The sequence below is a fragment of the Trichechus manatus genome, unplaced genomic scaffold (assembly GCF_000243295.1).
Source record: "Trichechus manatus latirostris isolate Lorelei unplaced genomic scaffold, TriManLat1.0 scaffold00026, whole genome shotgun sequence".
Classification (NCBI taxonomy): domain Eukaryota; kingdom Metazoa; phylum Chordata; class Mammalia; order Sirenia; family Trichechidae; genus Trichechus; species Trichechus manatus.
This window is the reverse complement of record NW_004443962.1, coordinates 21,426,874-21,441,574: the sequence shown is the minus strand read 5'-3', so window position 1 is coordinate 21,441,574 and position 14,701 is coordinate 21,426,874. Positions and strand designations below refer to the sequence as shown.

Below are 14,701 nucleotides of genomic sequence, written 5' to 3'. Positions count from 1 at the left end.
GGGCCACTTCGGAATGTTGCAAAACAAGCGTGGTCACGGATCATGTACTCTAAAACGCAGAAGCAGGGACCTAGGACAAAACGGAGTCTATTCAGACCTGTCAGACATTTTAGTCGCGTCAAGTGCCTCAGTTTTAGAGTGCTCTTTCACAAGGGGAAACTGAGAAATGTCTTTTAGCTAAGTGTATCTCCACACTAAATAAAACTGGAGTTTTGTTATTAAGCAGTGTATCAGTTACCTAATGCCACGATAATGCTATGTAACAAATAACCACAAAACCTCAGTGGCAACAATTGCTTGTACATCTGAGATCAACTGGCATCAGCTAGATAGCTCTGCTGATCTTGTCTGAGCTTCCTCACATGTCTGGGGCATGGAAAGTCTATTGGATGGTCTAGGCTGACCTCAACAGGGAGGTAGAGGTTGGGACTGGAGTGACTCAGCTCTGCTCCATGTTTTCATCCTCCAGCAGGCTAGCCCAGGTATATTCTCATGAAGTAGTGAGGAGAAAAACCTGCAAGACTTCTTGTGACCTAGGCTCAAAACTGGTGCACTGCCATTTTTGCCTCATTGTATTGGCCAAAGCAAATTACATGGGATGGAGAAATATACACTTTCTTTATGGGCAGAAGTATAAAGGTAACTGACAAATTACACGGGTGGAGGGAAAGATGAAGATTTTGAGTCATTCAAAATCATTTGAGTCATTCATCTACCCCAAGGAGAATGAGGAGGGTGAGCACTGGACCAGGTAACTAGCAATCTCTGTCAAGGTATCTTTGAGTGTTATAGAATTATATTAGCAGATTTCTTTCTGTTCTATGTCCAGTCATAAGCATGAGAGAATTCTAATTAAAAAAAAGAAAGAAAAGAGTTGTTATAAACTGTACATGACATTATTTGCTAATTTATTTGTTGACTCATGTTCAATTACTAATGAAGTAAATATTAATATTAGTATTAGTCCTGTTCTTTACTGTGGACAGAGACTGGCTAGATGCACAACAAACTTGTTTCTTTTTCTTCCAAGGCACCAAGGCTACATTTTCCAGCCTCCTTAGGAGTTAGTACAGCCTTGTGACTGAGTACTAGCCAATGCAATGTGAGCACGAGTGATTGCTACTCCTAGGCCTGGTCCATAAAAACTTCCCAGATAAACTCCTCCATTCTCGCCTTTTCCAGTTTACCAGTTGAATAGAGAAGACTCTGAAAAAGGCAGGACCACGGGATAAAATGTTAGCACAGAGCAAAATCCCTCCTGCGTCCTGCCCTACCTAGCCCCACCAACCTACACTGGAGTGTGAAGTGAGCAAGAATTAAACTTTTGTGGTTTGACAACCGAGATTTTTTAGGGTTGTTTGTTTCAACAATTAGACTATGCTGACATATAGTACCCTCCAGACATTATACAGTCATTTCTCCCTTTGGAGTTTTGCTAAAAATGAAAGTAATAGCCCTAATTACCTGCCCCTTTACACAAGAAATTTCTTCCTTTAAATAAAGGGATACTTCTTACTATAGGATTACCACATGTATCAGTAAAGACAGGGTACCAGTTTATGTTGGCCTAGAAGATGATCAGGGTTTCTCCAAGCACTCCCACTTCTTACCATCATTAAACAGTTGTCAGGCCACCTTCTCTACCCTGGAGTGCAGATGAGAAAGGGCCTTGAGACACAGGGGCTCATAAAGTGAGGTGACATTCAGAGCTGCCTCCAATGACTCTAACAATTCCTTGGTTGGTGTCAATTTCTAATTTCTACAGGAACACGAGGACTGCTAAAAATAACTCCTGGACATGTACTCAGTAATCAGCCTAAACATGTAACACAACTGTCCTGCTAATTTTTAACAAGCAAGGAATGGGAGATTAGCTACTAGCTGACTTGGACACAGTGTTTGAAGAGGCTCCTGACGAGTGAGGAGGGGAGAGACCAAGAGGCTAGGATGAAAGCACCATCCAAAGAACCAGAGGTGTGTAGAAAAACCACACAGTACTGTTAGTTGCCTTTTGCTGAACCCCATTCCTCTTCAGCAGCGTTGTTTCGCTTTTGCAAACAAGAACTCGGTAGGGCAAAGGGGAGAGTAGATGAGTCATCACAGGCATTTCTGAGGGCAGGCACCAAGCTCCGCGTGCGTATATACGCGCTGTATGCTAAGAGTTTGAAATAGGTCTTGTAAACTATTACATCAATTCTCGTAACCATGAAGGTATCAGAGTCACAGGAGCTGTGAGGCTAGACCTTGAACCCGAAGGCTGATTTCAAATGGCTGCTTTTTTGTGATAGCTCATCAAGTCTGAATTGACTTACAGTTCTTTGAATTTTCATGCTCTAGGAAAAAATATAAAATACATAATTAATCAGGAGTGAACACAAGCCTCAGAAGCATGAATATTGAAAGTAAACACTTGAGAGGTCCCAGCTACACTTCATTTTCCCCACTGAATTCTCAACGGGTGGGTTAGGCTCCGTCTTTCCTGGCTTGAAACTACAATGAAGCAGCTCTTGCCCCAGCACTGCAGGGCACCTCTGCCTGGGCTCTCGGGTATTAGCAAAACCTTTTTGGGGGAGTATATGCAATGTGCCAAAAACACTTAAAGCTTTTCCCAGGTCATCGTAAACTCAAATGCCTTACAATGATGTTTTCCTCTTAATGAATCCTATACTTCCCAGTATAGGAAAAGTTTAGTCTGTACCTGCAGCCACTTGTCCTCTGAAGTAACCGAATCCCTCGATGACCAGAAGGCCCAAAAGGAGAGAGAGTTTAACAAAGAGAATGATCAATATGAACATCTCTAGAGATGCTGTGACTCTGGCACCTTTAAACATAGACGGGTAATAAATGATTTGAAAGATCTTATAATTAACAAATTATAGTCAACAATTTAAAAGAGCATTTGAAAATACCCCTAAAAGTTCACAGGCTGTAATAATCAAAATATTTCCTCAATTACAATTCTGTTGTTGCTATTTTGTCATGTTTTCACAACAATGTTGAGGAACCACTTCTGTGTTTTGCACATGATGGTGCAAATGGTGAATGCACTTGGCTACTAACCAAAGACTGGAGGTTCAAGTCCAGCCAAAGACGTCTCAGAAGAAAGGCCTGGCAATCTGCTTGTAAAAAATCAGCCATTGAAATTCCTGCGGAGCACGGTTCTGCTCTGACACACACGGGTCACTATGAGTTGGAGTCGACTCGACAGCAACTGGTTAGGTTTTTAATAAATATTTTCTGAATGAATGAATGCAGGATAAACATTGCTCACTACTTCTCAATTTTACAAGAGAAAAGAAAATGTACTTTATAATTTCTCATGCAAATACTGATTGAAGGGAATTATTCTTAATATTTTGGGCACTATCTGATAACATTTTCCACACAGTGAAGTGATTTTCTCACTGAATTGCTGTAACCCCTTTATCAAGCCATTTTATTTATTTGTACTTTCATCTGTTTATCTATGTAATGACCCTGGGAATTACTGAAAAAATATAATAGGACTAATTAGAACCATCGTTCCAAATTCTTTTCTTCTGTGAAAATGGCAGCTGAAAGACCATGTGAACTCTAAATTCACACTTGAGTTTTGGCCCCAAGAGATCATGTCATCACATTAAATAACCCGTTCAATGTCTGAATTAGAAGAATGTCAGCTAAGCTCTGAGACATCATGAGGGACCCTCAAAAAGCTCATAATTCAGCCAGAGATGTCATACTCATGCAAATGAAAAAAAATTTACAATAGTGCAAACTAAACGAGCATTAAAAAAAAAAACCTACTATAAATCATTTGTCATGGGTTGACTTGCTGTTGTTGTTGTCAGGTGCCATCAAGTCGGTTCCAACTCAGAGTAACCCTATGAACAACAGAACGAAACACATTCCTGCGCCATCCTCACTATTGTTGTTATGCTTGAGCCCATTGTTGCAGCCACTGTGTCAATCCATCTCGTTGAGGGTCTTCCTCTTTTTCAGTGACCCTCTACCTTCCTAAGCATGATGTCCTTCTCCAGGGACTGGTCCCTCCTGATAATATGTCCAAAGTACGTGAGACGAAGTCTCACTATCCTCACTCCTAAGGAGCATTCTGACTGCACTTGTTCCAAGACAGATTTGTTCATTCTTTTGGCAGTCCATAGTATATTCAATATTCTTTGCCAACGCCACAACGCAAAGGTGTCAGTTCTTCTTCGGTCTTCCTTATTCATTGTCCAGCTTTCACATGCATTTGAGGCAATTGAAAACACCACAGCTTGAGTCAGGCACACCTTAGTCCTTAAAGTGACTTCTTTGCTTCTAAAAAGCACTTTAAACAGGTCTTTTGCAGCAGATTTGCCCAATGCAATGCATCCTTTGATTTCTTGACTTCCATGGCCATTGATTGAGGATTCAAATAAAATGAAATCCTTGACAACTTCAATCTTTTCTCCATTTATGTGATGTTGCTTATTGGTCCAGTTGGAAGGATTTTTGTTCTCTGTACATTGAGGTGTAATCCATATTGAAGGTTGTAGTCTTTGATTTTCATCAGTAAGTGTTTCAAGTCTTGTTCACTTTCAGCAAGCAAGAACGTGTCATCTACATATCTCAAGTTGTTACTGAGTCTTCCTCCAATCCTGATGCGGAGTTTCTTCATATAGTCCAGCTTCTCGAATTATTTGTTTAGCATACAGATTGAATAAATATGGTGAAAGGATACAACCCTGACACACGTTTCCTGACTTTAAACCACACTGTATCTCCTTATTCTGTTCAAACGACTGCCTCTTGTTCTATGTACAGGTTCCTCATGAGCAAAATTAAGTGTTCTGGAATTCCCATTCTTTGAAGTGTTATCTATAATTTGTTATGATCCACAAAGTGCATAGTCAATAAAACACAGGTACACAACTTTCTGGTATTCTGTGCTTTCAGCCAGAATCCATCTGACTTCGGCAATGATATCCCTCATTCCATGTCCTCTTATGAACCCACCTTGAGTTTCTGTCAGTTCCCTGTCAATGTACTGCTGCAACTGCTTTTGAATGATCTTCCACAAAATTTTACTTGAGTGTGATAATAATGATATTGTTCGATAATTTCTGCATTCGGTTGGATCACCTTTCTTTGGAATAGGCATAAATATGGATCCCTTCCAGTCAGTTGGCCAGATAGATGTCTTCAAAAGTTCTTGGCATAGATGAGTGAGCACTTCCAGCGCTTCATCTGTTTGTTGAAACATCTCAATTGTTATTCTGCCAATTCCTGGAGTCTCATTTTTCCCTAATGTCTTCAGTGCAGCTTGGACTTCTTCCTTCAGTATCATCGGTTATTGATCATTTGCTACCTCCTGAAATGATTGAACATAGACCAATTCAACCAAAATGGATGTCAAAAGAGACTCTGAAACTTGCTCTTGAATGTCAAATAGCTAAAGCAAACAGAAGAAATGATGAAGTAAAAGAAATGAGCAGAAGGTTTCAAAGGGCTGTTCGAGAAGACAAAGTAAAGTATTATAATGACTTGTGCAAGGACCTGGAATTAGAAAACCAGGGAAGAACACGCTAGGCACTTCTCAAGCTGAAAGAACTGAAGAAAACATTCAAGCCTCAAGTTGCAGTAGTGAAGGATTTTATGGGCAAAATACTGAACAACGCAGGAAGCATTAAAAGAAGATGGAAGAATACAGAGTCACTGTACCAAAAGAATCGGTCAACATTAATGTGGGTTGAATTAGGGTGACTGAATTAGGGAGACCAAAAAAGAACTGATGCATTTGAATTGTGGTAGTGGTGAAGAATATTGAATATACCATGGACTGCCAGAAGAACAAACAAATCTGCCTTAGAAGAAGTGCAGCCAGAATGCTCCTTAGAAGAGAGGATGGTGAGACTTCGTCTCACGTACCGTGGACATGCCAACAGGAGGGCTGGAAAATAGTGAGCCAAGAAGCTATGGGAGCAGTAAGCTGAGGTTTTCAAAGGGATTTAGCTTTCAACAAGCTATAGAAGCCATTGAGGGTTTTTAGGTAAAGAGTGACATGTTTTTTGTTTAAGAAGGGTTGTTTGTGGAGGGGATAAATTGGAATGAGGTAAGTTAAAAGCCAGACGACCTGTTAGATGGACACTATCATGTCTATGTAACAGTGAGAGATGATTACAGGCTCACCTAAAGCCATAAACTAGGAAGAAAGACAATGGTCCAGATTCTAGAAAGATTTTTAAGATAAAATCAACAAAACATAGTGATTGGTTTTGAATATGAGGAATAGGGAAGAAGGATGATGTGGGATACCAGCAGGTTTCTGGCTTGAGTTATTTATCAAAATATGTAATATAGGTGTGGAGATCATGAAGGAAACCACTGAAAAAATAAAATCCATTTCTGTCGAGTCGATTCTGACTCATAGCAATGCTATAGGACAGAGTAGAACTGCCCCATAGGATTTCCAAGACTATAACCTTTAGGAAAGCAGACTGCCACATCTGTCTCCAGTGGAGCAGCTGGTGGATTCCAATGACCAGCCAAACTTTCGATTAGCTATTAAAAGACAAGTATTTGCTGAAAATTACACTTTATCTTTCTGTTAAAGTCATAAGTATTTGTTTAAAATTGCATAACATAAACTAATTTATTACTAGTATAGAAGTGAACATTAAAAACAGAATAAACTGCACTCTAAAATATGGCTTTTTACAAAAAATATCTGTAATATTCTTCTAGACATACCTCTTTATTTGGGGGAGGGTAAGGGGATAAAATAGGGAGTGAGGAGAACATTCTTGAATGAAAACCAGTTGAAATTCTGTGCACACTCTTTTTTCCTTCTCAACACAACTTCTCTGAAAGAACGGAAAACTCTAACGCAGAACAAGAGGAATTACTTACCTCGATGTAGGTCTAGTGACAGACTCCTGTTTCCAGTCAAGTGAGAGACAGAGCAGGTCACAGCAGACACATTGCCCTCTTCCCAGTGGCACATGCTCTGGACAGACACTATATCATTGCCTTGATCTTCTTGCTTAGTGACACAGTCCCCCTCTGGGGTCCAGGAGATCTATGCAGCTGGTTTCCCTGCAACTGCCTTGCACAGTTAAAAGTATGGTCGTCTTAGGGGGCACTGCAGAGATATAAGGGAAAAACAGGTGCTCCAGTCTTTACATAAGCAATATGGAATTTACAGAGACACGTGATTCAGTCCCAAATCTGGTTATCTGAAATACCACGATACATGATGTTCCTTACCTAACACTTGGAGGTGATAGCCATGCCTGAAATTCCCCTCAGACGTTACCATATCACAGACGTAATGCCCATCATGAGTGATGGCCACTGGCTCAATCTGAAGGGCAGAATTCCGGTCAGGGCTGGAGGCCGAGGTTATTCCCTTATCAGTACAGTTGGTTTCCATGGTCTCATGTGTATCTTTTCTGTAGGCTCTGGTGCAGGAAGTGTTGTCTCTGAAGATGATTTTCCATGTTGCTAACACCAGAGTTGTCAGCGGGATAGGATGGCAGGAGAGCACAGCTTTTGTATCCACCAGTACAGACAGCAACGTGTTCACTGCACACACACACACACACACACACACACACACACAAAAGCAGAGTGATTTTTTTTAAAAGCTTGGCAAAGGACTCCATGTGTTAAATTTATCCATAATACCTGAAGTTATACTAGAATGTTATTTTGGTGGCATTCTTGTTCTAGAAATATTAGATTTAGATGACAAATAGTCATAAAATGTATATATGAAATGAAATCCAAAGATCAACCAATTTTCTCCTGTATTACATATTATTAGAAAAACAATATGTATTATATGTGGGACAAATTTTTAAAAATTCTTATGAAATTAATTCAAATGTTTTGGTATCTATAGAACAGACAAAATGAGAAAATAGAATAGCAAATGCAAAGACAGTTTTCAAGTCTAATCTTTTGATCATAGAGACTGTATAGGTTTATCATATAACTGATTCTCCTCAGGAAATAAAATGAACTAATTAATGATGTGTTTATCTCCTCCTAAATTTTGATGAGAATAAAAATTAGAAACATCAGAACTAAACGTCTGTCCCTAAGGGTGGCACTTCAGACAAACATAAAGTGGCAAGTACATGGTACTTCATTACAAATAAGTAGGATGAGCACTAAGGTTGAACAAGCTGGAATTTTTTTTATTTAGCATATTTTTTATTTGGGGAATCACAAAGTCAGTGAAGACAGTTGATCTTAAAATAATCTATAATTTAATCAGCTGAGCCATCCCATAAAAATGAAAAATGATGATGTCTACTAGTAAGAGATGCCTAGAAATATTTATTTCTAGCATAGAGTATAAATACAAAACAAAGAAAAGCAAGAGCTGTTTTTCTTAAGAAGTTTTCTGTAACATGGATCTTGTTGCGCGTATGGGATGTTACCAAACACGGCCTTTGGGTGAGTCTCCCTTCCTTCCTGTTCAGTCACACAAACTCCAAGACAGTTCAGCTGTGAACTTTGCTCACAGATTTTGTTTCTGTATGTCCAATCTAGTTCTCAGAATTGAATATAGAAGTTGACCTATTTTGTCCACATTTTAAGGTAAAAAATTAAGCCCTGCAACCTGCAAGCATCTGTCAGCATAGAACCTCACACTTTCCTATAAACTCCCTCTCTGCCTCCCTCCCTCCCTCTCTCTCCCAACCTTAAGTGAAGTGTGGTAAGCCTTGAGGGCACCCAGTGGGATTCTGATGAATAAGAAAACTGCAATAAGTCCCCACTCCCACCCCCCAGTGGTGCTGTCTAATGCCCAGAAGACAGCAGCCATGATGGACAAATATTACTCCAGCACCTGCGAGCCTTCCCTTGTGAGCATTTCTGCCTCTGCAGCCCTGAGACCTGCTGCTGCTGGAGGAGCATGTCCTCGAGGTCTGGTTCCACAGAACTCTCCTTCAGCACCAAATCTTCATGTGTTCTGGCTGTCCCCCATTGTGCTCCCTGTTTTAAAACTAGGAGTTGTTCTCAGCGAGGAGTTAGAAGAATTCCACCTTAATGCCTTTAAAGGGATATTTAAAGGCTTTTCTTCTGTCCTTTGGGTTTTACTTCACGTCCTACAAAAATTACTACTTTTAGTGACAAAGCAAATGATTTCCATGCTCTGTTTAGTTGTTGCCATTTTGGTGGAAGATTAGCTATAAAGGCCTCATTAATTCTCATCAGATGTAACTAAATCCGTTCCGAATAATTTGAGATCCTGTTAGAAGAACCTGGTCTTGATTAAGTCGTCTCTTCATAGTTGACTTGAAGGGAGTTGTTAAGTACTTTGGGAGTCAACGACCTCCTAGGGGCTGAAGTGAAAAAAGACCTTCTGCTGAATGAAGGCATTCCAGTGAGTACAGGCCATGGAGAAATGTGCCTCTCCAACCAGACACCAAATTTTCCTACAATCAAGCCAGATCCAACTGCTTCCAAAGACGACTCTGAAAAGTTAAGTCAGTAAACCATACCTGCAACTTCTCACATCAGAGAAAGTCCACAAGTTGGAATGTATTCTTAAGTGTTCAGAAATGATTGTTTTTGGAAGTGCAAAAAATAAATTATGCTTTCCTTCACAAATATTACTCTAAATGTTTTCATAATATTGACTAAATCTCTTTAAGCTTAGTTAATTGCTAATACAGTGAAACCTGGGAGAGCGGGAACTCAGCGGACCGCCTTGTTTTTCCAGGTCTCACAAGTTTTCCGCCTTTGACAGGGTGCAGTCTTACCACTCTTCTAGAGCTCTCTATTAGTGGAAAATATTTGAGTTTCCCCTCTCTTACAGGTTTCCGCCTTATACACGTTCGGGCTTTTGCAGGTTTTACTGTATATGAGGCCTTTGTTTTCATTATCTTATTGGTAGCTAGTTGTCATAGGACACCTATTTCATATTATGTGTCATGTCTTCAAGAGCCCCTGGGTGATGCAAACAAGTAATGAGCTCCGTGGTGAACCAAAAGTTGGAGGTTCAGGTCAACCCAGAGGTGCCTTGGAAGAAAGGCCTGATGATCTATTTCTGAAAAAAAAAATCAGCCATTGAAAACCCTATGGAGCACAGTTTGAATCGAACTGATGGCAACTGGTTTATCATGTCTTCATTGGAAATAGGAATCATCTCTCTCTTCAGGTCTTGCTTGAGGCTTTGTTGTATACACCCAAGTAGTGCAACAAACAATTAAAGCTTCTGATGAACGGTCCTGTAATTTCTGTAATTTGTTTGTATGCAACTGAATTTTCTTTTAAGTTTAGAAAGATTATAGTTTTACGTTGTTATCATCAGAAGTTTAATTTAACTCTTTGATATATATATGAAGAAACAAATGTGAACTGTGTTTTTTCTAAATATAAAGTAGCAAAGTAACTTAATTACTCATGCATGTTCCCCATTCCTGAGATTTATAGTTTCATAGTTATTTTGCTTATTTTTTTCTGTTGCTGACCTGACATCTAATTACATTTCTTGATGTTGATTAATTGAGTATAATTAGGTAGGATATTTATTGAGTCCAAGAATTGCATTTTGAGATCATCATAATTATTTTTCATTAAAGTGCTCAGTTAACAAGAAAAAAATTTTTTTTAATTTAAGTAAAAAGTTAGTTACGATGCTAAATAAAAGTTTGGAAGGTAGAGGTAGTCATTAGATGCTACTATAACAGAAATATCACAAGTGGTGGCTTTAACAAAGAGAAATTTATCCTCTCACCGTTTAGGAGGCTCGTCGTTATTGTTGTTATGTATGTTGTTATGTATGTTATGTATGTATGTATGTTGTTATCTATCTCACTTTTATATCTCAAAAGATACTGAGGCAAGATGCAACCTAATTTTGTAGATTGAGTCCTGCCTCAACAAACTGCCTCTAATCTTGCTTCATTAAACATAAAGGTAGGATTTACAACACATAGGAAAGTCACATCAGATGACAAAATGGTAGACAGTCACACAATATTGGGAATCATGGCCTAGCCAAGTTGACACACATTTTTGGGGGACACAATTCAATCCACACAATCCACAACAGGTTAAGTAGGGGGTATAGAAAATAAATCACTAACACTTGCTAAGACCTGTTTTTAAAAATGTCTAGAGTAATAATTTATTTTTCCAAAATTGAATGAAACATTTCCTTTGGACATACCATGGGTTTGTTTAGTGATCACTTTCTTGAAAAAGGTGCCAAATAAGAACAGAAATAATTTCAGAATAAAAAAGTTATCAACACTCTTACACATAATAAATATTATTGAGACAATCATCTACAAATACATACAAGACAATTCAAGATCCTAAAACGTAAAAACTATATGAGCACAGCACTCTCCCATTAGAATTATTATTAAAAGAGAGAAAATTACCCAAAGTACTGTTTTCCTTGTCCTTTTGCTGCATTAATGAGTTGTTTGGTGGGGCAGGACCTTCCACTCCTAAAACTATGCATTCTGAAAAAGGTATAGGGTAGAGAGAGGAATACGTGTTAGGAAATATAACTCCTAGTGAAAGCCACATTTTTTTCACCTTCTTCAGGGCATTTATGAATTGCAGCTGCCCATGAAAATACAAGTTACTATAGCCAAGCAAAAGTCAGCAAAATTTACCCTGGGTATGAACTTCTGACCTGCTCTTCCCACCTGTTTTGGCATAGCCCTGCTTTAGGCCCAATGTGCCCCTCCCCACCCTCCTGTCACATACTTAAGTCAAAGTAGTTCTTCTCCCAGGCCTACCTGCATTCAATCTGTCTCCAATTGTGGTAGAAAGGATTTTGCTAACTATTACGGACTTTTCAGGCATCATTGAATAGATAGGGAAAGTTTAGTGGCAATGTGCTGATTGGATGCTGGTATGGAACAAAACAGGATTTTCCCACGCATTGGGGAAATCATTTCATATAGACAAACCAAAACCAACCAAACCCATGGCCGTCGAGTCGATTCTGACTCATAGTGACCTTACAGAACAGAGTAGAGCTGTCCCATAGGGTTTCCAAGGCTGTAAATCTTTACAAAAGCAGACTGCCACATCTTTCTCCCATGGAGCGGCTGGTGGGTTCAAACTGAAAAAGCTTTCAGTTAGCAGCCGAGCGCTTTAACCACTGCACCACCAGGGCTCCTCTCATATAGACAATTGCCTATTAAGTTCACCCCAAATAACTGGAAGTTAAATACCTTTCTAAGTAACACTTTGGTCAAAGAAGAAATCCTTAACAAAATTAGAAACTACCTTGAACTGGATGATAATTAAAATACAACATATCAAAACCTGTCATATGCAGCCAGAGCCGTGCTTAGACAGAAATTAATAGCATTAGATGCTAATTACAAAAGAAAAAAATGTGTATAATCCACCTGAAGTAACTAAAAACAAAAGGAAGGAAATAATAAAAGTAACAGCAGAAATCAACAAAATAGAAAATAAACAATATAAAATATTAACAAACTAAAAAGCTGGATCTTTGAAAAGATCATCAAAATTTATAATCACATAGCTATACTGATAAGAAAAAGAGAGAGAGAAAAAAATCTCTAATATCAGGAATAAAAGAGGAGATATTAACATGGACATTATGTTCATGAAAGGAATAATAAGAGATATTATTAACAATTTTATATTAATAAAATTCAATAGTTTAGGTGAAACAGACAAATTCCTTGAAAGACACAGCTTTCAAAGCTCATTTGAGATGAAACAGATAATCCAAAGAGATTTTGTACCTATTTTATACTGACACTTTTATACTTATAAAAGAAATTGAATTTATTGATAAAATAAAATGGCTACATTGCCAAATTTAACCATTTAAAAAAGAATACCAATTCTACACACATACTCTTTCAGAAAACAGACAAGGAGGGAACACTTTCTAACTTATTTTATGGAGATAGAATTATCCTTACACCAAAACCATGGGAACACATTACAAATAAGAAAAATGACAGACCAATAACGCTCATGAACAAAAGACACAAAATTTTTAACAAAATATTTGCAAATCAAATCTAGCAATATATAAAAAGATAGTAAAACATGATCACATAAGATTTATCTCAGAAATAACAGGTTGGTTTAACACTCAAAAATCATTCAATGAATTTCACCATATTAACAGAATAAAGGAGAAAAACATATGATTATTTCAGTACATGTAGAAAAAGCATTTGACAAGATTTAGCACCCATTCATCATTTAAATATATATATACATACATACATATGTATGTATGTATACACATGACAACTTTGAAAACTGTTAAAGGGCATCTATGAAAATCCTACAGCTAATGTAATATTTAATGATGAAATATTTCCCCTCTAATGTCAGCAACCGAGCAAGAATGCCTGCCCTTAGTACTTCTACCCAACATTGTAGTAGAGGTCCAAGCCATTGCAATAAAGAAAGAATAAAAAGACATAAAGACGAGAAACAAAGACATAAAACTGTCTCTTTTTGTAGATGACATGATTGTTGGAATTCTATAAAATGACCACTAGAACTCATTGAATTTAGCAAAGCTGTAGAATAAAATGGTACAAAGATTTTTTTTAGTTATATTTTTTATATATCAGCAGCAAATAATTGGAAAATAAAAATTTTTAAATCAGTTTCATTTATAATAGTGCTAAATAAGGACAAAATACTTAGGAATAACTTTAACAAAAGATGCGTAAGATCTGTACACTGAAAAGCGCCCAGCATTGCTGAGATAAAGAAAGCCTGTATAAAAGAACAGAAATCTTCTTAGGTTGAAAGACTCAATATTATTAAGATATCAATTTTCTCCAAATTGGTCTAAAGATTAAACAGTATCTACTCAAAATCAGTAACCTTTTCTGTGGAAATTGGGAAGCTGATTCTAAAATTTACATGTAACTGCAAAAAACCTAGAGTTGCCAACTCAATTTTTAAAATTTTAAAATAAGCCACCTAATTTCAAGATACAGTAATCAAGACTATCTAGTATTGGCTAAAGGACAGACATATAAATCAATGGAACAGAACAGAGAATCCAGAAATAAATCCACACATATATTAGCAACTGATTTTCAACAAAGATGCTAAGGCAACTGAATGGGGAAAGAAAACTATTTTCAATAACTGCTGATGGAAAAACTGGATATCAATACGCAAAAAAAAAAAACAATCTCAAACCTTACCTCACAGCATATACCAAAAATTACCTTAAATTGAATGATTGGCCTAAATATAAAGACTATAACCATAATACTCCCAGAAGAAAGCTTAAAACAATCTCTGTGGCTTTGGCATATACAAAGAATTCTTAGGACACAAAAAGAACAAACCATAAAGGAAAAATTTGGTAAATTGGACATTATCAAAATCAAACTCTTTTGCTCTTTGAAAGCTATTGTTTAGAAAATGAAAAGGCAAACCACAGAACAGGAGAAAATATTTGCAATGCTTACATCTGACAAAGGGATGCAGAATATATAAAGAGCTGTTACAATTCAATAATTAAAACATCAATAGAAAACGGGCAAATTATTTGAGCAGCCATTTGACCTCAAAAAAGATATACAGGGGGCCAATAAGCATGTAGAAAGATATTCAATGTTATTAACCATCAAGAAAACACAAATTAAAAACACAATGATATGGGCATTTAGGTTGTTTCCACCTTTTGACTACTGTGAATAGTGCTGCAGTGAACATTGGTGTGCAAGTCTCTGAGTCTCTG

The 14,701-nt window shown here is 37.6% G+C and overlaps 1 protein-coding gene across 1 annotated transcript in view; it reads right to left on the bottom strand.

The window, feature by feature from the left end:
* Positions 1-508: 508 nt before the first annotated feature.
* LOC101351667 (cell surface glycoprotein CD200 receptor 1) overlaps positions 509-14,701 on the bottom strand; it is a 147,041-nt gene continuing 132,848 nt past the window's right edge. Inside the window, 4 exon segments of the mRNA XM_023728883.1 lie at positions 509-2,333; positions 6,874-7,076; positions 7,078-7,105; positions 7,231-7,548. Of these exon segments, the coding sequence (XP_023584651.1) occupies positions 2,293-2,333; positions 6,874-7,076; positions 7,078-7,105; positions 7,231-7,548 (590 nt within the window). The 3' untranslated portion in view covers positions 509-2,292.